Here is a 27914-nt window from a genome sequence, read left to right as displayed (position 1 = left end):
AGAAATGGTAATCTTTTCAGGTTTTGTTTCTGAGGAGGAAGTGTTGGATGCTAATGCCAACCCATGCTTGTTTAGTAAACTTGCTTGTAGTTCCCATGTTTTAAAGAGTATCTTTATATTGCATCTTCTTGCTGGCTGAGGTTGCTGAAGGAAAACACTACTTTGATGATATTTTCAGTTACTATACCCATATTGCAGTCTTGTACTAGTACGTGCACACAAATTTATAGTATGAATGTTAGAAGAAAGTGCTCATTTTGAGTTGATAAACTTCAAAATATATCCATAAGCAGTAGAGTTCCTCAGTCATAACAAATACGTCTTTTTGTTCCTGTTTTTGACGAGGAGGATGAAAAGGTAGTATAGTCAGAGAAGCAGTTTATATGTAAACATTTACTCTAGTTATTTGAAGTTGAAAAAATGTTTTGTCTCTTTGTTTTCCTACCATCACCAGGACATGTATACCTCTGAGAAACCTTCTCCAACAGGATACCTTGCTTCAAGACCTGTCTTGGATTATATGCAAAGAAGCTTCCAGTCATGAGTGAGTAGATTTCTTTATTTAAGAAAAAACTTAGTTTGCAGTTGAGAAGAAATGTACTTCTGTAGTGGGTTTTGGAAGGTGGTTCTTCCTCCAAAATGTTCAGACTGAGTTTTGTCTGTTCAGTCCTTCAAAAATAACAAAATAAAGATGAGATTTGGCAGATACTGTTCTTAATCTGCAAATTTTTGATCGACGTGTGCTCTGTAAGACTTCTGTGTTGGTAGTCTGGTATCATTTTCAATAAGGCGAGTTCAGTAACAAGCTGATGATTGTTTTTTTCAGTATAAATAAAACATGTAAGTCTGAAGGGAAAATGGCTTGGGTTTGCTAAGAACTCCAAAATATGTGACCGTCCAGTAAATTAAAATAGCTGGTAAAAGTCCAACATAAAATGAATGGACTTCATTTTATGGGAAAAATAAATATATTACTCAAATTCCAGTGTAGAGGTCTGATCCCAAAGGAATTTTGGCATGTATTGAAAAGATCTGAGCCATAGAAAACTGACTTAAGATCTGTTTTGGTGGAAAAAATGGATGAAAGACACCAGAAGTTTTGTTTTAGGCCGTATCTGATGGGTAAGATAATATCTTTTTAGAGAGCTGCTTTTATTATTTAAAGGTCTTCCATAAGTCTGGTGTATGTGAGGCTTCCTGATATAATTTTTGGCAGCAACATTACCTAGCCTTATGTAATGTAGAAATAAGGATATAACTTTATATGCACAGAAACTGTGTTTTGTAATGTCGCTTAGTTTCGACACAAGTGTTCTGAATCTGTTGAAGAATGAGCATCTACTTCATAGGATAATTATATCCTGTGTTAGTAAAATAAGACCATTTGATTTTCTGGGAGGAAGTGAGTAAAGAAAATTGTTGGTTAAATTTCTTGTCAAACTACATGACAAATTATTGTTCTTGACATCTGGAAGAAAAAAAGAACGATAGAGGAAATGCTTGCTAAATGTAGCGAAGGAAAAACTTTGCGCCAAAAAAAGAACTGAAAGAATTGCTGAACTCTGGGGTTCATGCTTAGCATAGATAGAACTATTTTTGAATTTGTATAGAATTATATCTGTTTTCTCTTTCATATTGCTGTTCACACTGTTTGCTTTCTGACGTTTAAAGTGTTTTCTGTATTGTGTAGATGACAACTTTACAGACAGTTTATCCAAGCACCTGAATATCCTGGTTTGTCAAATGCTGCTGTATTAATCTGCATTTGTTTTATAGAGCATCTCATGTGCTGTCATGGCCTAACGTACAGTCTTAAAATACAACAAATATCTGTAAATCTTTTTACATTTTGAATCATAGTTGCTGTGTTAAGTGTGACTCATGAAAGGACTGCTGTGATGTTGTTGGTGCGAGTACAACAAATACTGTCGTGACTTCAGCAAAACACCATTGGTTTGGGTGAGGTTTTGACATGATTCCAGACTGGAGAGTTTAGCTTTATATTAGCAAGAACTAAGACCTGTATTCAAATGAAAGATAGCACTTGGGCAGTGCTTTTTGTGGTGGTTAATAATAATGTTATTCAAAATACAGTCTCTTTGCAGGACACCACATTCCTGTGGTAAATTAGATGCTTAAGTCCATACTGAGTCATTGGCTTCAAGGGCACACCAAAAGACGCTCCTTTTTTTTTGAAAATATGGTTTAGAGGAGATGAGATGTTTATGTTCATCTGGCATTGGATTTCTTAGTGTGTTGGGTCTGAGATTGAGTTAATTTTCCCCTTAGCAGCCCTCAGAGTGCTGTGCTTTGTCTTGGCAGCTGGAAAGGTGTTGGGAACACACTGGTGCTGGCTAATGCCAAGCAGTGCTCATGCAGTAGTAAGGCTGGCTGTTGGATATTCCCCCCCGGCCCCCGCAGGGCGTGGGTGGGCAGGATCTTGGGAGGGGACACAGCCAGGACAGCTGACCCAAACTGACCAAAGGGATATTCCATACCATATGACATCTGCTCAGCGTTTGTTATTACAATGTTTGCCTTCTGGAGCAACTGCTATGCGTACTGAAGCCCTGCTTCCTAGGAAGTGGCTGGACATCGCCAGCTGATGGGAAGTAGAGAATATATCTTTTGTTTTCCTTTGCTTCCGCATGTGGCCTTTGCCTTTGCTTTATTAAACTGCTTTTATCTTGACCCATGAGTTGTTTTCGATCTTATTTTCTCCTCTCCCTGTCCTCCTGAGGAGGTGAGTGATAGAACAGCTTGGTGGGCACCTGGTGTCCAGCCAAGGTCAACCTACCATACTTAGTTTACAGTTCACTTCGGAGAACTTGAACTATAAGCACATTGTAGATAGTTTTAGACTCCTCTCTACTAAATGCCTCAGTTTATGAAGTATTTATCATCTTATGAAGATGAATTTATTTGCATACTTCTGTACATGTAAGCTTATTCACCAAATCTGCGGGCACTCAGAATAGCTAGGGGTGTTAGCAGTGGTGGGAGTCTCTAGTACTCTAAACTTGGGTATCACCTAGTATAACTCAAACTATCTAACGTGATTGTCTAAAATGTGGGAATGTCAGACTGAAGAAGGGTGGTATCTTCTTGGTTGAAACACGTAGAATGCTGTTACATGCAGACTACATTATAGAAGCCTGCTTGTTATTTTCTTGGGATACCCTTGATGCAATATATATTTCCAATGCTGTTTATGAAGGGCTGTTCTAGAATCTTAGTCCTAAAACAATTAAATCCCTTTTCTAATATCTGTCCTAAACTTATTCACAGGCAGTTTGTATCTATTTGATTTTCTGCCAACCTTATTCACTAACTTAAAAAGCCATTTTTACCTCGTATCATATTTGTTGTTTTAGCAGTTTGTGACATAGAGCATGTTATTTTTTTGAGACAGCTTGTAGAAATAAATCTGTAATATCTTGGTACTAAAGAAGCAAACACAAGCATATTTTTAAGCAAATGATCAGTTAATTTTTTTTCAAAAGCGAATGGGGAAGTACTGCTGTTTGTATAAATTTTAGTAGTTCTCAGGTGTGTAGGTAAGTGCTTTGGATCCTGTTGTACTGGATCTTCTCCAATATTGGGGAAGACTATTGACAGATTTGCAAAGTCCACCATTCGTGGCAGTTGATTTTAGTTGTTGGGCAACTAAAATGAATCTGAAAAGAGAATCCGAACAGATGTTAGAACTGAGGCAGCCTTTAAGGCTTTTGTTTCTGCAGAATGCCTTTCCAAATGTCTGTTTTCATGAATAAGACAAATCTGTGTTTCAGATTGTACTTTAATATTGTGTGCATCATGGGATAGTGAGGTGGTGGGTGAGAGTGTCCAGTGTTGCCGAGTTTGGTTTGTTTTGGATTTAAAGGTAACTTGTCAGGGAGATCCTGGCTGGGTGTAACCTGCCTAGAATGTCACCACAGAAGGACCTGGTTTAACTTCCTACGTTTTCTCCAGTTGTTGACGCTGAGCTGCCAGAAAATGTGTAAAGTCACGATAAGTTCTTACGATTGCAAACTGTGCTTTTTATGTTTGGGAGTTTTCCTGTGCCTTCTCCTTTGAAGAAAGGTCAGCGCAGGAAACTTACCTGAGCTGCTGCAGTCAACTCAGTTTGCAAACAATTAAACTAAATGTTAGTACATACTGTTGCAGCAAGTTGCTGACATATTTTTTTTTCTCCCCCTAAATGTAGAGGATGCAGTTCTAACTTTTTTTTTTATTATTATTCTGCAGTCATAATAAATTGTACAGAATAATTCTCTCCTGGCTTGGTCTTTCTTCTTTTAGTTTTGTTTCCTACACCCTAAAAACTTAACACTACATGCAGTTGGGAGCTTAACCTGCTGTTCTTCATGCTTCAGTATTGTCTCTTCAGGTTTTCTTTGTGATTGACTGAGGGTAGGAGTGCATTTTGTGTGTTTGGAGAGATTCTCTGCAATGTAATCATATATTTTGAAAATGGTCAGTGTGGCCTCGTAATGAGGTGGGAAGCTTTTTGCTTCACCGGTCCAAATCAAGACCACAGTGGTGTGATTAAAGGCTGCTTCTGTTTGATGGTTGATTATTTAGCTTGACCTCTCAGTACAGTTGGCTTTCTAGTTTGTGTTCACGGAGGAACCTTAGGGTTTTGTGACTTCTAAAAAAATTTTTTTTTTTTTCATTTCTTTCTGGGTTCTTGTAGTGGGTGTAAAGAAATAGTTTTGGCTGTCAGTTTCTCTGTTCATGAGCGCTAAACTTGGGAATTACAACAAATGTTAAGGTCAGCATTAATATATAAAGATACAATACTTTAACAACTATGCATTATTATTCTTATGCTTGCAACTGAGAAAAGCGTGTTCTTGGTTTTCATAAAGCTGCCTAGGCTAAGAAAAGTCTGTTTGGTTAAGGCTGGCTCAGTTTTCCACCTTCACCTCCAGTCTTCCTGTGTATGCCAGGATGAAATTTTAGCGAACTAAGGACAGAGTCAAACTGTTCCTAAAACAAATGCTGGGAAATGGACAATTTTTTGTATTTTGCACAAAGTGTAAGTTGGCTGTGTGTGTTGGGGTGAAGTGTTGGCAATAATTATAAAGCTGATTAGTGTACTTAAAGAGGCTTTGTAGTCATCAATTCTTTTTAGTAAGCTGAGATTGAAAGGAAGGAAAAAGACCAAGTTCTGATTCGTACATAAAGCCGCATGCTGTGGAAGGAAAGCTAGAAGTAAGCTAAAATACCTTGATAATGAAGTATAATAATGAATAGCTAAAGGATGTTGGATTATTATGTTGCGTGCTAAGTTTTTGTTTTATTTTTGAACCATGAACCCTGAAAACCCATTCATAAAATACAAGCTTGAAGATACTGTATGTGAAATGTTTTCTTTAACAATTGTTCTTTTGATTTCACGGCACAATTATCTTCTGATCTTTATCAATACTGTGACTTGAGAATTATAGAAGAAGCTATTGTCTCCTAGGTAATCTTTATTGAAATTTGAAATAGTAATTCTTCATGAAAAGCTGAAGATCTGAATGATAAAGAGTTGTAGGACATAGGAGATAAAGAGCTATAATGCAGATTTAAAAAAGATTAGTTTGAAGACTTGGGATACATTTAAAATATTTTAAGTGTTAATTAAGAGTAACCCCCTGCCATTCACTGCCTGGAACAGAGTGAAACTCACAAGGTGCTTAAAATAGTAAGCTTCTGTATATTAGCAACCCCATAAAAATTACTTCATTGATAACATTAGTATTTATCTTATGTTTGCTCTATTTTTTTCTTGAAACTGTCAGGGGAATTTACCACTGTACATAACTGCAGTGACACATGAGTGCTCGAATTGGAAGCAGTAGTGTAGTAACTTTTTTTTTTTGTAGTGGGAGGAAGAAGCATGAAAAATACATGTGTACCAAGTTGTTTGGCTCCTGAACCTCGTGGTCAGGAGAAGTGCTTAGCATTCCTGATCTTGCTTCGCTGTTACGCTTCTGCGTTGTCTTAACTTTTCACTTCTATTTTCTGCAGATACTGCTAGTCAATGCCGTATCTGCTGGCTATCCCCTCTGTACAGTGCAGCTGGTACTCGAGGGAAACTATCAGCAAGTGTGCTGGAGATAGTTTTCTGACTTAAAATGTGGATTCAGAGTTAACGAGTTACAGAAACTTGTGTGGACTCATGGAAAAGCTTTGAATGAAGTTGAGTTTCATTAGAAGGGTCTGGCCTGAAGGAACCAGGGCTGAACTGAAGGTCTTCAAAATTTCCTGGTCCCCTGAAAACCTTACCCTTGCCAATAGAAGGGATGGTGTCCTTTCCCTGTCTGAATTCCTACGTTCTTCCTTGTTGCGGGAGCATTTGTGAGGTTGGTCTGAGTTGGGCTGGTTACTACATGGCTGCATAAACAGTTGTGCTGCTGTGATGCAGGGAGAGAAGCAGAGGGGTGAGAATATGTGGTCAGTGGGTGAGACTGTCCTTTCCAGTGATAATGCTGTTTTTCCCTTGCTCCAAGTGTGTATGGAACTGTAGTTGTTCAGGAATGTAATAATCTTAGGCTTCCTCTGTACTAAGTGAGGAGAGGCTTCTCCAGAGGGCTCATCAGGTCTTAGATGACCCAGTTTCTCCCCAGTGCTGTAATTAAACCGCTTCTCTAAATACAGGGGGTGCTTTAGTCATAATAAATATAAACCTGAATATTTCGCATGCGTAGAACTGATGCATCCCATTGAGGAAATGTCGGCGCGTTAGTAGAAACTTACTTGTTTTCTTAATATTCACGTTTGATGATGTTGGATTTTTTTCTTGTTTGTTCAATTGACTTAATGATGCAACTTCTCAGACCTTGTGACTGTTTTCTTTCTGATAGTACGGCTATTTAAATACATCAGAACAGAAATGAAAGCTTTTTTTGAAATACTTCTGTATTTAAACAGACCTTTTAGAGTAATTTTTTTATCATAATCCTCCCTTTATTTTTGATCACTTTAGGATATTTAGGACTGGTAAGTTGTGGCTTTCCTTGTACTTAGAGTTTATTTTTACATTGAAGAGGAAAACAAACGTTTTTGAGTTTTCTGTCACTTTAACTGAACAAAACAAGTGTTCAGTCTTCATCGACTGAAGTGAAGTCACTTTCTTTTCTTAAGCTTTGCAGGAGGTTGCAGCTACTGAAAACTTCTTTATCACATTGGAAAACTGTGCTTCCAGGTGGTATGTTTGAGCTCAGTAGTCCCACTTTCTATAAGGCTTTATCAACAAAAACGTATTGCGTAGTATTTACTGCTCCATTTAAATTAGTTAATAATATATAGTGAAGTTATTTTTTTAAACTCTTTACATGTATTTCAAATACATTTAGTGAAGATTTAAAAAAATTGGTTTAAAATGTTTTTTGTCAATTTTCTTTGCTATAAAGGGAACTTCAAAGCTATTTTCTTTCAGTTGAGCTTTCTCCCTTCGAGTTTAAATTGTCAGTCAGATTGATGGGACTTCTTTAAATAAATTAGTGCAACATGACACCTGTGTTTAAACCAATGTAGTTTCTGTTTGTAAATCAAGATGTTGGAACTGATAGGAAACTATTGTTAGTTTGCAACTGACAAGAGAGTTGTGGCAGGAAAATTACCGTCATGAATGTTATTGGAGGACCAGTCTTTTTGTGTACACTCTTGTTGCTCCCTGAATACGTCCTTTTGAGGCACTTGAACTTCACGTTTATTCTGTCACATTTGCAATGAAAATTAAGGTTGGATTATTTACAAATTATTTACTTTATTATACTCTAACTCTGTGTGCGTCCAAAATAGCAGAGGTGATCTATGAAAATTGTTATTATAAACATATTTATATTTAAACATTCATTACATGTTGCATTTGTATTACATATTTTTATATAATTGTCTTCTATTTATATTATAACTTATATGGTTTCATAAAATATATAACAATTCTCTTATTTATGTGTGTATATGTAGAAGAAGAGAGTAATCTTTCTAAATTTGTCTGCTTCTCACAGTTTTGATTGATGGCCAGTAAGCACGGCTGAAGTATTACGACTAGTTGGTGTACACAGAAGTACATGCTTTTGGCATGATGATAATCTCCAGTTACAGGTTTTTTTTTATTTAAATCTTAGTCTTTGGACCTATCTGTGTACTCCTTTATGTAGAACGCTGCACAATAATGCCTTTATTGTGGGCCTTTGGTACTCCTGCAGCAGAAAGAGTAAGTAGCAAAAGAACACTGTAACCTTGTTCTCTGGAGTGAGTATCGAGTGTCCACCACTATGTAAGCAATTCATATTTCTGGGATCCTATTCATCCTGGGATAAGCTGAGAGTGGTGATCAAGTACATTCCAAAGGGGGAAGGATGCAGAAGCTCACAGCTAAAACACAGATGAAGAGCGAGAGCTGTAAATGTAGATGTTTGGGCCGGCACCCCTGTCTTTGTGTAAGGCACCACGTAACCGGGAGCAATGTTCTAGTTACTGCAGGGAGGACTTTGTGGAGGCTGCAGTATTAGGCTCCTTAGTGGTGTTACAATTTCCTATTGAATTAGAGAATTCACAAAACAACAGCTGAGTCAGACGAAGGATTAGAACTGGGCTGCAGAAGAACTTTTTTCCAACAGCAGTGTTAAGGGAGGTGTTTGGAAGACTTTCCTTGCTGATTGTGAGTCATGTTGTTCTCCCTTTCTGTACAACTGATTGAATTCGCACCACTGTTGGAAAAGTGAAGCTGTTGCTGCTCATAGTGTAACGTCATCACAGCTGAGATAAATAAGTGAGCTATATGTTATATTAGTTATCATAGAATCGTTAGGGCTGGAAGGGACCTTCAAAGGTCATCTAGTCCAACCCCTCTGCAAGGAGCAGGGATAACTCTGATGCAGCCCAGGACGCGGTTGGCCTTCTGGGCCGCAAGAGCACATTGCCAGCTCATATTGAGCTTCTCGTCCACCAGTACTCCCAAGTCCTTCTCCTCAGGGCTGCTCTTGATCCATTCTCCGCCCAGTCTGTATTTGTGCCTGGGATTGCCACGACCCAGATGTAGGACCTTGCATTTGGCCTGGTTAAACTTCATGAGGTTGGTACGGGCCCACCTCTCCAGCCTGTTGAGGTCCCTCTGGATGGCATCCCTCCCTTCCAGCATGTCGACGGCACCACACAGCTTGGTGTCATCGGTGAACTTGCTGAGGGTACACTCCATGCCACTGTCCACGTCACCGACAAAGATGTTAAAGAGGGCTGGGCCCAACACGGACCTCTGAGGGACGCCACTCGTGACCGGTCTCCACTTGGACATAGAGCTGTTGGCCACTACTCTCTGAGTGCGGCCATTGAGCCAATTCCTTATCCACCAAGTGGTTCATCCATCAAACCCATGCCTCTCTAGTTTAGAGAGAAGAATGTCGTCCGGGAGTGTCAAAAGCTTTGCACAAGTCCAGGTAGATGATACCCATTGGTCGACCCTTGTCCACCGATGCTGTCACCCCATCATAAAAGGCCACCAAGTTGGTCAGGCACGACCTGCCTTTGGTGAAGCCATGTTGGCTGTCACCCACCACCTCCTTGCTCTCCATGTGCCTTAGCATGGTTCCCAGGAGAATCTGCTCCATGACCTTGCCAGGCACAGAGGTGAGGCTGACCAGCCTGTAGTTGCCCGGGTCCTCCTTGTTCCCCTTTTTAAAAATGGGGGTTATGTTCCCTCTCTTCCAGTCATCGGGGACCTCGCCAGACCGCCACGACTTCTCAAATACAATGGCCAGTGGCTTGGCAACTTCATCCGCCAGTTCCTTCAGGACCCGCGGATGGATCTCATCAGGTCCCATGGACTTGTGCACCTTCAAGTTCCTCAGATGTTCCCGAACCTGCTCTTCAAGTACAGTGGGCGGTGGTTCATCCTTACAGTCCCTGCTAGTTCTTTCCACAGCTTGGGTGGTAAGACAAGAGGCTTTATCAGTGAAGACTGAGGCAAAAAATTCATTGAGTACCTCAGCCTTCTCTATGTCCCGGGTGACCAGAGCACCAGTATCCTTCCGGAGGGGGCCTATGTTCTCCTTGGACTTCCTTTTGTCCTCTACATACCTATAGAAGCATTTCTTATTGCTTTTTATATCCCTTGCCAAATTCAATTCCTTCAGGGCTTTAGCCTTCCTCACTTGATCCCTGGTCACTCGTACAGCTTCTCTGTATTCCTCCCAGACTATCTGTCTCCGCTTCCACCCTCTGTAGGCTAACCTCTTCATTTTCAGTTGGTCCAGGAGCTCCTTGCTCATCCACGCGGGCTTCCTGGTCTTTTTGCCTGACTTGTTCTTCGTCGGGATGCACCTCTGCTGAGCTTGGAGGAGGTGCTCCTTGAATGTGGACCAACTTTCCTGGGCCCCTCGTCCCTCCAGGCTGCCTCCCATGGCACTTTGCCCATCAGGTCCTTGAAGAGGCCGAAGTCTGCCTTCTTGAAGTCTAGGGTACAGAGTTTGCTGAATGGTTTCCTTGCTGCCCTGTGGATCTTGAACTCCACCGTGTCGTGGTCACTGCAGCCAAGGCTGTCCTTAAGTTTCACATCGCCCACCAGTCCCTCCCTGTTGGTGAGCACAAGGTCAAGCATGGCACCCCTCCTTGTCGGCTCCTCTATCACCTGCAGGAGGAAGTTGTCGTCCACGCATTCCAGGAACCTCCTGGACTGCCTGTGCCCTGCCGTATTGTCTCTCCAACAGATGTCAGGGTGGTTGAAGTTCCCCATGAGGACCAGGGCTTGTGACCGCGAGGCTGCTCCTATCTGGCTATAAAGCGCCTCATCTGCTCTGTCCTCCTGGCCAGGTGGCCTGTAACAGACCCCTACCGTAACATCCCCTATCCGTCCCCGTCCTCTAATCTTGACCCAAACATAAACTATATGTCATATTAGTTATGTTCGTCTTCAAGAAACAAAACACTTGATTTACAAGATGTGTGTTTATTTTAAGCTAAATTGACTGCGTTTTAAGAAAACTTACTCTTGACATTCTTTACTGAATTTTTGATAGGAAACAAGGTCTTTGATTTGTAGCACGGATGGGAAATATTTGGGGTTGTTGCCATAAGAGGGGTTATGCAAGTAATCCCAGCAGGATTACTGGCTCCGTGTTTGTTTAAATTTAAGATCTTTTCTTTACTTAAACTATCCAATCTGTTGTCCTTTCAGTGTTTAAAGAATGCTTGCAGATGTTTGTGTAAACAAAGTAGCTACACTTGGGTGATATCCTATCAATCAGCTGATTATAAGGTTAGTTTAATCTCTCATTGCAAAAGAGCCCCCTATAATTATGATATTTTAATTCTAGAAGTTATGTGGGAGACTGGGAAGATAGCATTGGAATTTTTTCAGTGCTGTTGGTATGCCTGTGCCTATCCTGCTCAAAATTTCTGAAGCAAGCAGAAAGCTGTGCAGGACTTCAAGGCTGGTTTGGGAAGCTGGTGTGTTGTGTTTTTTTTTTTTTTCTTTTCCTTTTTTTTTTTTTTTTAAAAAAAAAAGAAATCTTTTTCTTCCTATTTTATTTTGTGTAACATAATTATTCTCTGGCATTGAAGGCATACGAGCATGCTGTACATTCTCCAGTGCTTTTAGGCAACGCAGTTATTAATCTGATAGATCACTAATCTAAAAGGGCACTTTGTTTTAATAAAGCACTTTGGTTTGCCATAGGAGAGGATTCTTGAATGCAGTCTTTCTGTTTCACCCTTGAAAGGCTCTTTGAAAACCTGCCTGATTCCGTGGTAGGGTGCTGAAAGGCTCACTCAGAGCTCTTTTGAGCAGTAGTCAGACTTCCCAGATTTTTTAGAGACATAGGGAAATAAGTCTCTCACCATAATGTGTTCTGTTGCATTCAATATAAAGCTTTTTCCTTCTCTTTTTTTTTTTTGTAGTAGAATTTTGTGCAGCCTTATGTGAGTTTTATTTTCTGATGCTACTATTTGAGTTACACAAACACTATAATGGCATAACCCTCCTTCCTTGCCTTCCCCCAAAACTTACTTTTTGAAGGTGATGCTGTCAGCTGCAGCTCTCTTTTTATCAGTGATGCTGTACTTGGGCAATACTTTGTGTCCAGGCTGTTCTACAGACCCTGCTTGCCTTGCCTGCTTCAGGCTGGTTATATTTCATATTACTTTATCTCTGGTTGTAAAAAACAGACAAGCTTTTAGTGTCCTCTTTTTTTCCCTCCAGTTACATCATGTTACTGTAGGAGTATTTGAAGGACGTTGGGGCTGGTCTTGGGGGATGGGAGAGGAAAAATTAGTTTTTATCGTTTGCCTTGAAAAGATTAGGTACAAACTGAAAAGTGTCAATTCTGCTTTTTCTTTCCTCCCCGCTTCTTCCCCTCACTGTACATTTTTTTTATACCGGAAGCCATGACAAAAATGCCTGTAGTTTTTATTTTAACTATGTGGTAGGAAAGTAATTCTTTTTAGAGCAAAGGCTAATGAGTCACTTTTAGTGAAATTTCAATATTTATTTATTCCCCGTGCATTAAACCAGATTAAAATAATAAATAACATTTATGTGAAACTTGCCGTGAGGCTCATGGTTTTTTGGTTGTTTATTTTTTTTTAAAAACACATCAGTCATTAAGTGGAACATGCGTTTGGAGAACTAACTCTTAATTTGTGTTTTTGTTTAATGCTATATATTCAGCGGCCCTGCAAGATGGTATAGCAAGGCCAGGTTACCTGTGTGTTGTCCAGTGAAACCTAACAAATAAAGTTCAAGGATAAATCTACTGCAAATCTTCTGTTCCTCTAGCGCTGATGTAGCACCTCTGGTAGTTAAAATGGTGGATTAAAATGCCTGATGGTAATAATGGGTAGAGTGATGTGGTGGGGTCCCTTCTTGCCTGGACCACGGGCAGTCGTTGGCTGAAACTCCTTGGCAAGACTTTACATCCTCTACAGCTTCAGAGAGCTGCATGTAAAGGTACTACAGGCTTCTGTCTGCCAAAATTGGGACTGAGTCTGAAGGGCACCTACAGTGCCTCTGTCTTCGCTCTTGTAGCGGGGAGAATCACAGAATGTTAGGGATTGCAAGGGACCTCAAAGGATCACCTAGTCCAATCCCCCTGCCGGAGCAGGACCACCTAGATCAGATCACACAAGAACGTGTCCACGTGGGTTTTGAACATCTTCAGAGAAGGAGACTCCACAACCTCTCTGGGCAGCCTGTTCCGGTGTTCTGGTACCCTTACTGGGAAGAAGTTCCTCCTCATGTTTAAGCGGAACCTCCTGTGTTCCAGCTTATATCCATTTCCCCTTGTCCTATCATTGGGAGGTAAGATGTTCTCATATTTTGATGGTTTGGTTGCCTTAAAGTGAAGCCGAATAAGGAAGCCTGTGTCACACTGCTGCTTCCTGCCTCGGCCTGGCACAGTTTGTCTGCAGGCAGTGTCACCGAGGTGCCCAGGTGTTTTACCCAAGCTTTTATCATTGATCGGGGAACAGGAGCACTCTTCATTAGTGCTGAGCCATGTATATATACGCTTTGTGGGAAACAGGGTTGGGTATGGAGCAAGTGTGCTCGTTACAGTGCATGACTAAATAAATCCGTTCATAACAACAGAGGCAAAACAGAGGTGACCGTAAAAATAGCCACAACCAGCCACGTCACCAGAATACAGCTGTCAAGTATCACTCCAGCATTAACCGTAAGTAGTCACGTTTAACATGATGGTCATATTCAGGTGCTAAGCTTGGATCTTTTAGAGACGTTAGTTAAAATATGTTTCGAAAGACTGTATTTTCTGAGTGGATGTACACGGAGAGCAGGAGACCGAAGTCTGAAAATGAACAGTTCATGGTGTCTCCCGTCAGAACGTAGACAAGGTCTGTTGGCAGTAAGCAAACAGACCCAGGTAGCTTCCTTAGGCAGGAGGGTGGTTCACTTCTGATCCCTGTGACCTTCGGGATAATTTCTTTCAGTTACTTTTGAAGTGCTAAATTCTTTCTTCTGTAGATTGTGTCTCTTTGTAACAGTTTTTTCTCCAATAGGTAAGATGTATTTGTGGGCATAGATACTTTTGTAATGTTACAGGAGCCTATTACAAAGTATTCAAAAACTTGTTTTAAAAAATTTGGCTTTCTCTCTCTCCAGTAAAATCATACCATAGATTACTTGCTACACAAATTAAGCCTGCAAATGCATGAACTTAGAGTAGTGTGTATTTTGCAGTGAACTAAAGATTTGATGTTCTTCCTGGTGGCTGTGGACAGCTGCATTTTATTACTTGGATTAAACATCAACATAGAAATGTTAACATGCAGTAGAGGGTTTAATCCTGCTAACAAATAGTGATGCATAGAATTTTGAAGTTTTTCTTTGCTTCAAGGAGGTAAGAGATTATAAATCTCGTTCATATCCTTTTCAACAGGAAACCAAGTAAGGGTTTAAATTAAAAGCAAAGTTTTTATCTCTTTTTTGTTTTTTTTCTTTTTTTCCTAAGAATTGAACATACATTCACTTTGATTAATCTTTGTCAGATTAAGTTAATGAATTTGCTTTGACTTCAGTATTGATGCATGTAAGATAGTAATAGTATTTTTTTTTATTTAATATTGCAAAAGAAAAAGCTCTTAATGACTAGTAAGTCTTCCTTCTGTATGCTGAAGTTTGACAGAATAGTTTATAATATCCTTTAGCATGAAAGTAAATCTCTTGATTAATACTAATAATTTGTCCCTGCCTGTGGCAGGGGGGTTGGAACTAGATGATCTTTGAGGTCCCTTCCAACCCAAACCATTCTATGATAATACTACAGCCATGACCCAAATCCAGGAAATGCAAAATTGCTGCTTATTCTGTTTGGAATGCTGTATATGCAGGAAATGCTGCATATTGTTTAGAAAAAGTGTTTTAAAAGTTTTCTGTTATTGTAATTACAACTTCATAAATGTTTGCTTTCAAAATTTTTCGAGACTTCTAGTATGGAACTTTTTCCTCAAAATAATTATCATTTGCAGCTAAAACTATATAAATATTTGGACCGTAATATCAAGGAGACTGAAAAATTGTGGAGTGTCTGCATTCACTGAGAGGAGATCTTGTACTAACACTTTTTCTTCCTGTTTTAAAAAAATGCTTTTTGTCACATCTTTAAAATGGTCTGCTTAGATACAACTTTTTTTTGGGAAAATGCCATTTATTTTGACGCTTTTCTTATTTACCGGCTAGTGTGCCTTAGAAAGTGGTCTTTTGCCCTTTGAAGGGCATGAGTATGAGGGAGAAGAGAAAGAAATGGGATAAATTTGAAGATCCATGATAGAATCTGTGGTTCTGTAGTTGCTCCTTATCGAACATCGCAGATATCTAAAGACGGGAAGTGCCTCTCTGTTGTGTCTGAGGAGTTCTGCACTGGAGCTTGAGCTGTTCCTTTTGACACATCTTTACGGGGTAAATACCTAAGAGCTTTTGGAAGCCTTGTAAACTGTTGCTAAACTGTGTAGTTTAGATGTTAAATCTGATGTTATGGTTTTATACTAAATATATGAGCAAAGAGTAAGCAGTGCATACATACATGCCTTCTTATTATTTAAAGAATGCGTGAAGACGTATTTGAGCACAAACTTATGATACTGATCTCCGTTAGTGTCTGGTGTCTGTTATCAGGAAGATGATAACTGTGATCTATGCGGCCAGTTCTGTTGGCTTCATTGTGGCTCTCTGGGAACGTTGCTGTGTGTCTTCTCATCATCTAGATCCACTTGCAGAGTGTGTTGTAGAGCTGAGGGGGTAGAAAATAATGTGAATTGAATAAGAAGGATAACAGTGAGAGTATTGTGCAGTGACAGGATTTTGCAATGTAGTAGTTTCTTTCCTTAAAACTTCCAAGTGTGCAGTGATGGCTGCTGGATGTAGCTGAGTGTTTTTCTCTCTTCCCCTTTCCCCTTTTTTAGCATTTGTTTTTCTTTGTTGGGTGGGTAAGTTTTTGGCTGTAACAGGTGGAATAAATTTCACTGACCATTTATTGAAGTTCTCAATCCTCATCCTGAATTTAATGAACAGCTTTCTTGTATGTTTAAAGTAGAAAGAAAAACAGACTTGAAAAGAATAGGAACAAATGCTTCTTGTCCTCTTTAATCAGCATTCACTTGGATAGCTCTCTGTTACAATTATTTATTACTTCTCCAGCCTCCAGGTCAAGCTACTTTCTGCTCCCAAGAAGATGTCTTCTAAAATCAGATTGGATATTAGGAAAATATTTTTTACCATGAGAGTTGTAGAACACTGGAACAGGTTTCCCAGAGAGGTGGTGGCTGCTCCATCCCTGGAGACGTTCAAGGCCAGGTTGGACGAGGCCCTGAGCAACCTGATCTAGTTGGAGATATCCCTGTTCCTTGCAGGGGGTTTGGACTAGATGACCTTTGAAGGTCCCTTCCAGCCCTAATCATTCTATGATTCTATGAAAAGAGATTCATGTATCTACCAGTTTGTTTTAAAAGCTGCAGCTATGCTTTAGTGCTTTGAAAATGATAGCAAAAGTGCTAAAAACAAAGGAGAAAAAAAAAGAACATTCCTAAGTGAATGCTAATTCTGTTGGATTAAGCAGTTACTGACATTTACTAACTCTAGGACCATTCACTGTGAGGATATTTTTTATATATATTTATGGATGCTTTGCAGAATGCATAGCCAAAAGCAGTCCTCTTTGAAAAAAGAATGCCTCAAATAATAAATGGAGTCATATCACTAGTGCAAACATTTTCACAGGAAAGGCCACCAGAATTCCACATATGGTTTCTTGAGAACATTAGGTTTTCATTTATCTTTTTCATGGTTCCCTTTAGTGCACTGCAGTCTAAGAATAATCTGTAGAAAGTAACGAAGATCAGAATTTAAAGTTTCAGAGATTTATGGGGAGGGTAGTTATTGATCTGGAACTCTAGAATTCTCCTATTCCAACTACAGTAGGTTATTTAAAACTTAATGAAAACTGTGGGCTCCAGTTCATAGATTGGAAAATTAATTCAAAATATTACTGAGAAAGGATAGATAACCTACTTTATAGCTGCTTTAGTAATAACTTGTATCATGATATATTGCCTGTCTTAGAGCTCAATGGCTTTTTACTTTGAGATATTAATTTGAAGACCAATTGTGACAGGAAAAGTCAGAGAGGTTGATCATAAACCAAAATATTTCTATTGATACTTAAAGTGTTGCTGGGATTTAATTGCTAGGCAGACTTTCTGAATGTATTATTTTTTTGCAAGAAATACGCAGTTTTTACTGTGAGCTCATTATGCAAATGTTTTTACAATATGCTGTTCCTTCTATGTGATATTTAAAGAATCTTTTCCTGGCTTATGTGCCTTACTTGTATTTCCTTAATCCTTTAAATTCATCTATTGGTGAGAACTTTTCTCCTGCTTATGAAATAGTTGCTGTTTCTGATAAGAAAATCTGCTTCATTTTCTGAGCCCCTTTGCTAAGATGGGGGGGGGAAGATGAAGCAATTTTGTCCTGTGGTTTCTGAAACTGCAGCTTTCATAGCAAACATTCAGACTGGTCATTGAGAAGAGCTGCCCTCACTGTTGCTGGTACTTGACTTTTTATAGCCCTTGTTTTGAATAGTCCTGTTGACTTGGTAACAGGTCAAAGTGCCATTCTAGGTTTTACAGACTTGGAAAGAAGGGTCCAAAGAGCAAATGGACCCCTTCTCTTGTAAATCCCCATCTTCTGCCTGTAATGTCAGACTTCGCTCTTTTGCAGAACTGAAGAGATACCAGGAGCACTGTCTGTGTATGTATATTTGTGTGCTTTCCGGATAATAACGGCGAGACTTAAGGCTTGATCCCTCTTGCACTGAAACACTTACCAGGACTGGATCTCAGTCTGCTACCTTGCTGGCCGTTGCACTATGGGCTGTCCATTTCTTCGAGTGTGTTGGACCTGAAAGCTTGGTATCTTAGCCATGTTTGGAGTCTAGCAGGTAGGGAAAAGGACATAAATAACTCTGGCTATGAGGAATCTAAGGTAGGATTGTGAAGACAGATCTGCATAGGTTTCTGCAGAGATGTGGTGAAATAATCTGTATGCAACCTGAATTCTGGCCAGTTGAGGTTGATGTGAGATGGGAAAAGAACGGTCACAATAACTTTGCATCTCAAATAAAATGTGTGCAGGCCTATCGTTCATATGAGCGAATGCCCTCAAACCATTTTAGTGGTGTGGTGCGTTTGGTGGTTGTTTGTTGTGGTTGTTTTTTTTTTTTTTTGTAGTACCTTGTACATCTTTCTTTGTGTAAACCAGGGGCACAACAAGCAGGCGCTTTTTTGAGTAGCTGCTGGGATTACTCTGAGAATTCTTGATGGCTTTTTAAAAGCCTGGACAGAATGCCATGAATATATAAACGCTACAGATTATAAGAAGAGAGTGAAGGAAAAAATATGAAGTTTTCCTCAAACTTAAATTTTGATATTTTTATTTTCCTTCTCTTTTCCAAGTGTCATTTGACAAATATCTGCTGAGCCATACTTTTGAGTGTCTTTTGTGCTGTAAATATGTTACCTTCTGGCAATATGCTTTATGAACCAGAACTGCTTTCAAAGACCACTTCAGTATAGTTAAGTTAATGGCCACATGTTTATTTTGAGTGATGACAGCTGACTAATCAGAATGCAGGTCACTCTTTTCATTATGGTTAGGCAAGGTCAAGGGCCACATACAATACATAAAATCCCATCCTGGTTAACTGCTCCTTCTCATACCGATGTATTTCATCAAGTTGGTAACATCTGCATGATTTCTGGATTCCCTGCGGTTTTGAAGTTAAGGAAGAAAAGGAAAATGCAAGAATATAATAAAGTACATATTACTTAGCAAACTAGCTGTTGAAGATGAAAAATGCTTAGCAGAAATTCATATGGTACACACTGAATATGTAACACTACTTTTCTCCTCAAACAGAATCTGCTTAAATTGTTACACTAAATTTATGACATGATTTCTTTTTGTTTTTCCTTGTGTCGCTGTCAGAATTGCTGTGAGATTTCGGTTGGTGAAGATCTTGCCCGCAGTCTGTGTTTTGTTAGGATGTGGTCTGAGATGGCAGTTGTGGTGACATTGTATGGAAATATCAATTGGGTTTTGTGATTCAAAGAGAATAGTGAGCTACAACCAAGTTGTTACTCATGAGAAACAGATGAATGATTTAGCTGGTTAGTGTGGTTTTGTTTCTTGAAGAAGTCTTTCTGATATTGCCACTTGTTTAAAGCAGGTAGTGTTATTGTCTTGGTAGGTAATGAATTGATTTGAGGAAGAAAAACAGCAGCCACAAAGGTTATTGTGTAGTTCTTGAAAAATCTGAGTGATTTGTCTAAGTTTGCAACGTTGTTTATCATGGATGCCAGGGCCCTGCTGCAGACTGGAACCATTTTCTTTATGTTGTACATAGGATATTTGGTAAACTTGTATTATGTTTGCCTAAATTCATTTTAAAACTTTTTTAAAAACTGAGTTTTTTTCAGTTTCTTTCTACATGACAATTTCCCTAATGACGAAGAGAGGGGAAACTACCATGCATACCATCTTTGGAGATTATTTCATGTTGAGGGAAGCAGGTGCATGTGAAAATGATTTCTAGTCCTGAAGTTCCTGTGTGTCTCCCTTAAAAGCTCAGAGCAAGCTTCAACTCTTTAAAATACCCCTACCACTGGTGGAGAGAGAAACAGAGAGATCAGTTAGTGACCATGGGATGAAAGCCTTTCTAATGGCTGTTCTGCAAACTTCAGCAGGTACTGGTTTTGTATTCTTGCCATAGTCGTCTCTTTTTACCAGCAAAGGGATAGTTTTGAAGAAAAGGAAGGAACTTTCCTTTTCGCAGCAGGGAATAGCTGTAACCCTTTCCTAGGTGTTAATTCCTAGCTATTGGAGTGCCTTATTTCTTTTCAGAAATAATTTTGACACAAAAGCAAGTACAAATCATGCCTCCTATTCCTTCCTTCTTTCCTCTGCTCCCTCCTCCCTGCTGTTACTCTTTGTCAGTCCACCATCCTCTCCTTATTCCAGCACTTGAGAACCTTGCTGTAGAAATGAGATCATCTAGTGCAGTTAAAAACCACCTTCAGGATCTGCAGGGTATATTCATGCTTAGTTGGTTAAGCAGATGTTTTTACTGAAGATTTTATTCTACCCTCCTCCTTTTTTCTTTATTTTTTTCCTCTTTTCTGTTTTCCATCCTTAATATGTTTATATAAAGACCATCAAAAGTTTAGTAGAGTTGTAAATGTAGTTGTGTTCTTCCATGAACCATACACTCAGAAGTCGGCTTTTCAAAGGAAGCTTTCAGTGTAACGTAGCTGTAAGTAAAGATGTGTCTTTGAGTTTGTATCTTTAGCTGGAAGATAAATTATCAAATAACTCAATCAAATAAAACTGCCCCCATGTCGTGGCAAGAACATAGTGGGAAAGTTCTTACAGCGGGAATTTTGAGGACCAGATTATTAAGTAAAGGACCTTAAGGTAAACTTTACCAGACAACCCTGCATTCTACATGTTATTTAAATGTTTTGAAGTTATAGTTGTTCTGGAAATATCTGTTTATGGTAATCTTTTCCATGCCCCTCTGCATATAAAGTCACTTATCAGAAGCCTGAAATTTAAGTTTATGTACAGAAGTTAGAAAGTTTTCTCAATATAGGAAGTTGATAGTTCTGTTTCTAATGGTTCGAAGTAGACACTTTAATATTTACAGAGTGGGAGAAGGAATTGAACAGCTTGTCACAGAGTGTCTTTGTTTTGCCGAACCATATAGGGTAGTGTTTTGGGATGCTCTTACTTCTGGCAGAGGTGGATTAATGGGCAGGCTGTAAATGAGACTGACATAATAGAAACTGTTTGTCGTGCCTACGCTGTCTGTGTTTCAAGAGACCAACATGCGTGTGAATAAATATGCCAGCAAATATAAAATCTGAAACGCTTGTGATTAGCTGGAATTGGAAAGAGATGACCTCTCCCCCCCATCATCTAACACTGGAGCAACAGGAACAGGTCTAAAGGCCAGAGAATATGTCTTTCTGTGCCTCGGTTGTGGCCTGTGGTTTGTTTTAATGTTATGGTTTAAAAAAAAATGTAGTTGGCTTCCTAAATTGCTCTCTGTGTAGGCAAGGCCTTGCAATGCTCTGTAGGAATTCAGTTTCCTAAAGTGTTCACAGAGCCTCTTCAGGGCTGACAGTTATTTAATGTGATCATATAAAACACGATTTCTCATGATTTTTTTTGTTAGCTCCGTAGAGGCTCTGACAAAAGGCATTTCTGAAGTGCCTTTGTACGTTTTCCAAATGGCATTAAAAATGTTGTGGGGCGCATACTGCAATTTGTCTGCTTAAAATTACCTGACAGAAGTGATGATAATGCCTTAGCTGAAACAGTTCTCTGGGCCTCTGGTGGTGGGAGAGAGAAGGACGCCTGGAATACAGCAGGATTTCCAGCGTGCCTCCCGGTGTGCAAGAATTCCCGTCACGTACAAGGGTGTCAGAGGTGTGCGTTCAAGGGGGGAGAAGAGGAACCGAATGGCTCTTTTTAGCGGGTGCTTGCTTGTGCCTGATGGAGCTTAGCAAGCTAGATTTAATTTTTAATTCTGTTAGTAGGTCTGATGCTGGCTCTGCACTGTTCCCATAGCTCCCTCAAAGCGTTACACGAAATTTCATGAATTGAGACAGACTTTAAAAGAGGATGCAGAGATGCTCCTTAGATACTGAGCCTACGGGAGTGTGTTGCATCTGTTGGCATTTATTTCAAGTGGTGTTTCCTTTAGTTACTTTGTGGTGTGAATGTTTCCTTTAAACTTTATTTAGAGAAATCGGTATGTGTTCTCTGCAGTAGATAATTTTAAAATGTTCTGCAGAAATACATTTAGGACTGCTTGCAGTTTTTTGTTTCCTTCTGCTGAAGTCACTTTAAATCCATCACCCCAGCCTGTAGAATCGTCAGGCAGAAATCTTTCTGTGAAGGTAGTTGTTCCTGCATCAGTTTTGCTTGGGCGTATTGAAGACAGCTGTGTAATAACATGTAGTGATGAAACCTGTTGGAATTTGAGAGGAGCATCTAGGCTCTTTGATCTTGCTAACGAGCAATGATTCAAGTGCTGCAGATTGTAAAGGATCTGGTGTCGCCAGCAAGACGGAGAACAGATGCTGCTAAGAAAGGTAAGAGCAGCACTGGGATGTATTCAGTGTTCTGAGTAATTTATCGTAAATCAGAAATATTTTGGAGTCTGGTTGTAGTTAAATTAAGTGTGTACTTGATACTTAAAAATGTTCTTTGTTGTGGCATGTACAGCTGCCATAATTTAGCTTTGAACTATATTAAGCCTAATTATTATCGTTTTGCAACTGCAGCTTTCCCAAAGAGAATCCCGATGACGTTTATTGTGCTGAAGATGGAGTTTATGTCAGCATTTGTAACTGCTACTGTTGTTCTAAATATCTTTTCCTTATTTTTTCTGTGGTAAAAACATTTTTCTTGTCCGGATAGCTCAGCCTGTGAAAATAGCATCTGTATTCTGTGTAATCCCATCAGAACAGTTTTTAGAGTCTTAATGTTCTAAATGAGAATAAGAGCAAAAATAGGATTCTTTAGTGCTTATGGAAATGAGAGAGACTGAAAAGTACACAGCTGCACTGCTGTTCGGGTTTTACAATGAGATTATTTCTAGATTACAACTAATTTCAAAATCCGAATGGCTCTTGCAAGTGTACAAAACATTACTTGAAATACTCAATTCTTGTTTGAAATTAATTGATGTTAAATGCTTTTCTTGTTCTCTTCAGTGTGTTGAATGTTTGTTGGTTTTCTTTTGCTAAAGTAGTGCCATCCTTTGTTGTATCTGGCATACTTATCTAATTAGGAACTGATTAAACACTTTTTTTCATCTTTACTTTTACATCATATTTATTTGCAATTGCTGAATAGAGGGTTTGTAGAAGAACTAAATAATTTGCAGAGATGTCTTAAAAATTGCATTCCTTTCTTACTAGAATTAATTTTCTAGGACCACTTTATTTGTGCTGAAAAGGTCATGCATAATTTAGGATCTATAGCATCTATGTCTGCCTGTTACAATGTCATTGTTCTGTTCTGCCTTACAGGGTAACGTGTGGCTGTAGGCAAGTAGCTTTATTTTAAATCGCTCATCTAATAACATCAGCCTGCTGTAATTCTAGTAAGTTAGTTAATGAAACACCTCTGAGAAAACAAAATGTGTGAAGATAGAACTGGGCTCTGCTGCTGTCCTATTCTGAAAAAAAAGGCATGCATTTCATAAAACCAAACTTCTAGTTACTTCCTTAGATTTTGCAGTGACTGGTTGAACATCCAACCTAGCAGTTGTATAATTGCATCAGAGTGAATTACTCGTTTTCAGTTCTCCGTTCACTGCTCAGTTTTTTGTTTGTGTACTTATGCTCTACTAGTTACAGAGGAAAACAAAGGGGACAGGAGTTCTATTTGTCTGTTCTGCGTCTAGCTAGCTAGTCAGGTGAGATTTTTGTAGTACTGTAAGAGCTGTTTTAAAAAGATAACACCAAAAATATATAAAAAAATGTTTATTGGAACAGATTCGGTGGAATTGGAAGGGAAATACTTGAAAACCATAAGAAAATACTAATTTTTCTCAGTTCCGAAGCTTTGAGTTGTTGGGGTTTTTTATGTTTGTTTTTTTTTTTCTTTTTCCTCTCCATTTGTTAGTGATTTTGGGTCACTGTTTGGTTGGTATTCTCAAACTGCTAGTAACTGAGCTGTAAGAGCTAACATCTAATTAGAACTTGGTAGTACATTTTTACAAGCAATATTAAGATCTTATTAAAAAAAATTCAAACATTCTGAAGAAAACATTTACAAAAAATGCAAAGTGCTGACAGACTTCTGTGATAAATGCAGCAATCTGAGTGGGCATTAGTGGTGGTTTGGTGTTTTTTTTTTTCACAGCATGCGACATTAGGCATCTGGTGTATGGGAAGGACTGTATTCTACAGAAATGACTCATTCTCATTATTGTTTTCAGTAAATGGAAAAATGTATTTGTGAAGGAAGAGTTGCTAGGAAGCCCAGTGTGAATGTGAGGTGAATTCATTGAGACCTCAGGGATGAGATGTGAAGTGTTTACCAATGTGCTTTCAAATTGGTGTTGGTAAAGATAAAGGCTCCTTCGGTCCATCCTGTTCTTCCCCTTAAAAAAGTGTGTTTATCATTAGAATATAACTTATCAGGTAGATGTCTGATGTTCATTGTTCTCGACTTCTGTAACCATTTTCTGTAAAATCTCTATCCCTTGTCATGAAAAATAGAAACTCAAGATAACTGAAATGGAGTATAACTGAGCAGGTACTGGCAGAAGGTTCACTGTGTGTGGGGAGTGGAGGAAGAGCATGGTCTTCAGTAGGGGCTTAACTTGCACTCAGAAAGTTATTAACTCAGAAAGTTACAAAACAGTATAATGTATTAATTGCATATTTCCTGTGTTGTACCTAGTTTAAAACATTTCTTCTTTAAGATTGAATGAATCTTCTAACTGTATAATTATTTTTATTAACAGTACACAAGGTTATGGGGGAAAGGATTCCTCCTACCTTCAATTTTCTCAACGTATGTTTTCAGGCTGAGACCTAGAAACTCAGTTACTAGCCAAAAGAATGTATTTTTTCATCCATGGTTCAACAACAGAAGCTTGTTATAAGGTTTATGGTAAGCATAGCTACTATGGAGAAGAAAATTCAATCCCTGCAGTAGAAAGTCCTGCAGAATGTGTTTTAAAAGGAACCTGTTATTAACATTTCCTCTGTTGAGATGTGGATTTAATGGGATAGTTAACAGCCTGCCAAAGTTGCTGAGTCTCACCTGTTTTTTACAGGCCAGAGTTCATTTTCATTGTGGCCTTGACCCATGCCACTAGTTAAATTAAATTTCATTTTCTGTGTTATAACAGTTTGATAAAAGGGTGGTTTACAAACACAAGACTAAATCCTGCAAATAGTTTGGCTGTGTGAACGTGAGTATCCACCTTGTCCTGTGGTTACAGTTTTGTCTTTAGTCTTTGACTGTTGAGGCTGACATCAGAAGGTCCTTCGTCAGCCCTCTTAGGTCCTTGCTTAGTGATACCTGCAATGAGCTCGACAGTAAGTTTTGGTTTATAATGTCTCACATTTCCATTCCTTTTAAAAATCCTATTATGCCGCATAAAACTCGAATCCTTTTTTTGTTTGGTTGGTTTTTTTTTTTTAAAGAAAAAAACCCACCCTGTAATTGTGTTCCATAGTTTTCCAGTTGCAGTGAAAGCTGAGTATGTAAAGCTTTTTGTTTGCTTTATATAATTTTTGTTTTTGTGAAAACCCAGGCCCTTAACAGATCTAGATAACATCAGGTCAGTTAAAGGAAAAAATTGCCTTTATCCCATTTGTTGTTGTTGGGGTAACACTTTACATGCTCTGTAAGTTTGAAGGTGAACATGAAGTTACAAAGACGTTTCGAAGAGGTTGCCATTATTTTATTTAAAAAGACTTGAATTTGTTAAACAATTTATGAGATTGGAAGTCTGCCTTTGGATAAAGTCCTAAGTCATGCCAGTATAAAATTCCGTTGATAAGCGTTCTAATTCAAAGCCAAACATTTCACAAGATCTGAAGCCTTTGTGAATTTTAAGAAACAATTCAAATGTTACTTCTCCTAGAGAAATCCATGTACAGTATAAATCTATTAATTATTTTGTTTCTTCTGTCACTGAAATTCTAGTTGAAATCCAAGTTGTTTAATAAAGAAATACTCATGTTTACTTCTTTCACCCCTCCTTCCTTTTGCAGATGGCCACAGCAGAGCTTAATTGCCAGCATCATCTTGATGTCAGGATGTAAAAAGAGACGTCGTGTTAAAATACTTGAAGTAGATGAGACAACTAATTCAAAGTCACATAACTAAAAAGTCATGGAGTGGTTTAGTGTAAGAGAGAGACACCTGAGAGCAACCTTTGGTTTGAGATTTTTACAGATTTCCATGGGAGACGTGTTTTTGGTCACTGCAGTGTTTGAGCTGTAAGCCAAAGATAATGGTCGTCAGAAATCCCTTATATTTCTTTGGGTGGTATATCTTATCCCAGCTTTTGAGTTTGCAGACAAAGCTTATGGATATCTTCAGTTTAAAAGATAATTTTCATTCTGGAAATGTGGGCCTAGGAGGTATGTAAATGTTGGGCCAGACAAGGATAATCATGTTTAAATGTGCCAGTAATAGCTCACACTTTGGAAGTTACTGCCTGAATTCGCTGGCAGATGATACTTTATATTCCAGTCTTAGGCTTGGTAAGAAATCTGCCATCTTTTTTGCGTTTATTTCTTTTGGAATAGACTAAGTTGATTAGTTGCAAAACGGAGAAAATGAAATAAAGGTCTCACATCAAGTAACCATGGTATTTTCTCATTACCCTTGGTGATTGATAGTAGAGGAAAGGTATAATCAAATGCATTCCCTGAAGGTAACTAGCGAAATGGCGGAAACTCTCTTCACAGTCTCTTGATTTTTTTTCTGTTTGTTACAACATCTTTGCACAGAAGGCTGAGTGTTTCAGGAGTTGGAGGTTTCAGGGTTACCTGATTTTCTTTTAACATTTCTTTTTAACTTCCTGCTTTTCTTCAGAAAGAATTAAATACTTTTTCCTTTCTATTTCTTAGGATTTTTTTTTTATTTTATTCTTAAGTGACTTTTATATATGTGTAAGGCATTTTTTACTCTTTTTCTACTTTTTTTAATTTATTTTACATTTCAGTGTCTGCTTATAGGGATTTGCTTCACTGCTTTAGAATTGCCCTACTTTTTAGAATTGCCTACTTTTCATTGCCTACACTCTGCAATGAACACTGTGTAGGAAATGTCTATTTAAAATAAAAATCTTAAGAATTCCTGGTTTTTGCGATGAATTCTCTGAAGAGCAGAACTGTATGTTATTGGAGTTTGCTTTCAAGTAAAGTTCCACAAAGCATGCATATAAACTGACTGAATGCAGTGTGCAGCCTAAAGCTTGACAAGTTCTTGAGGAATTTATGGGAGAAGTTCTTGACCATTGTTGAGCAGCAGGTCATTTGTGCTAAGCTTGGCCCAGTTTTTCAAGTTTTTGGTGTATATCATAGCCACACGTGCATCTTCTGTGATTCTTCCAATCCAGGTGATAGAAGATCCTGATTCCTTTTCAGATTCACAGGAGAATCTCATGTTCTTTTTGCTGACCTCTGGGTTAGTCCCACAAAGGGTCGTTGTATGCAAGAACTGTCATGATAGCTGGGACTTTTTGTGTAATTGGATTGAGCAAGTGATGTTATGAAAGCATATACATGCTTTCTGATGCAAACCAATAATAATAAGATTATTTTTCTGAAGAAAGCTCTTTCACCACCCTCGTACTCCTGAACCAGAACCAAAATACTGAATAAATTAGTAATGCTTTCAAAGATTGCTTAAACTTTTTCAGGAGTATTAAAAAAATAAATAAATACAGTGGTTTCTTGCCTTTATCCCTTTGGTGCCAACTTCCGCTATCAGAAATTTTTTCCTGTGGTCCTGATCTTGCGCCTTTCCTCACAGGCTAATCATCTTTTATCTTCCAGGGAAACTGAACATAGACAAAGAATGCAGCAGGACTGGATAACTTCTGGAGACGTTTTAAGTTATTAATGAAACCCAAATGATATTTTGCATAAAATGGATAGATGGAGATGGATTTGTCTCACATTTAGGGAAAAAAAAAAATCAAATAGAATTCAGATTTTTGATTTTATCCCTTCCAGTTCGTGTGATTTCATGATACATAGAGTTTTCCTCAATGTTTTATTTGAAAAACAATCACCTTTAATTCCCTGCGGTGTCTTCTGATGGACAAAACTGTTATTTAATGTTATTTTAGGTTAAAAGAACC

General features: G+C 38.6%; 1 protein-coding gene across 2 annotated transcripts in view; it reads left to right on the top strand.

Annotated features, from left to right (window-relative positions):
- The window catches only part of USP6NL (USP6 N-terminal like), a 135985-nt gene that overhangs the window by 4842 nt on the left and 103229 nt on the right, over nucleotides 1-27914 (top strand). Inside the window, exon 2 of one of the 2 annotated variants that reach the window (XM_086610038.1) lies at nucleotides 455-544. In XM_086610038.1, coding sequence (XP_086466164.1) covers nucleotides 541-544 — 4 coding nt within the window. In that variant the 5' untranslated portion in view covers nucleotides 455-540. Of the gene's footprint in view, nucleotides 1-454; nucleotides 545-22091; nucleotides 22165-27914 lie in introns of those variants that run through there. The other variant, XM_086610036.1, reaches the window with a different exon arrangement.

The sequence above is a fragment of the Tauraco erythrolophus genome, chromosome 4 (genome assembly GCF_009769465.1).
Source record: "Tauraco erythrolophus isolate bTauEry1 chromosome 4, bTauEry1.pri, whole genome shotgun sequence".
NCBI lineage: Eukaryota > Metazoa > Chordata > Aves > Musophagiformes > Musophagidae > Tauraco > Tauraco erythrolophus.
This window is presented reverse-complemented; position numbering and strand designations above follow the sequence as displayed.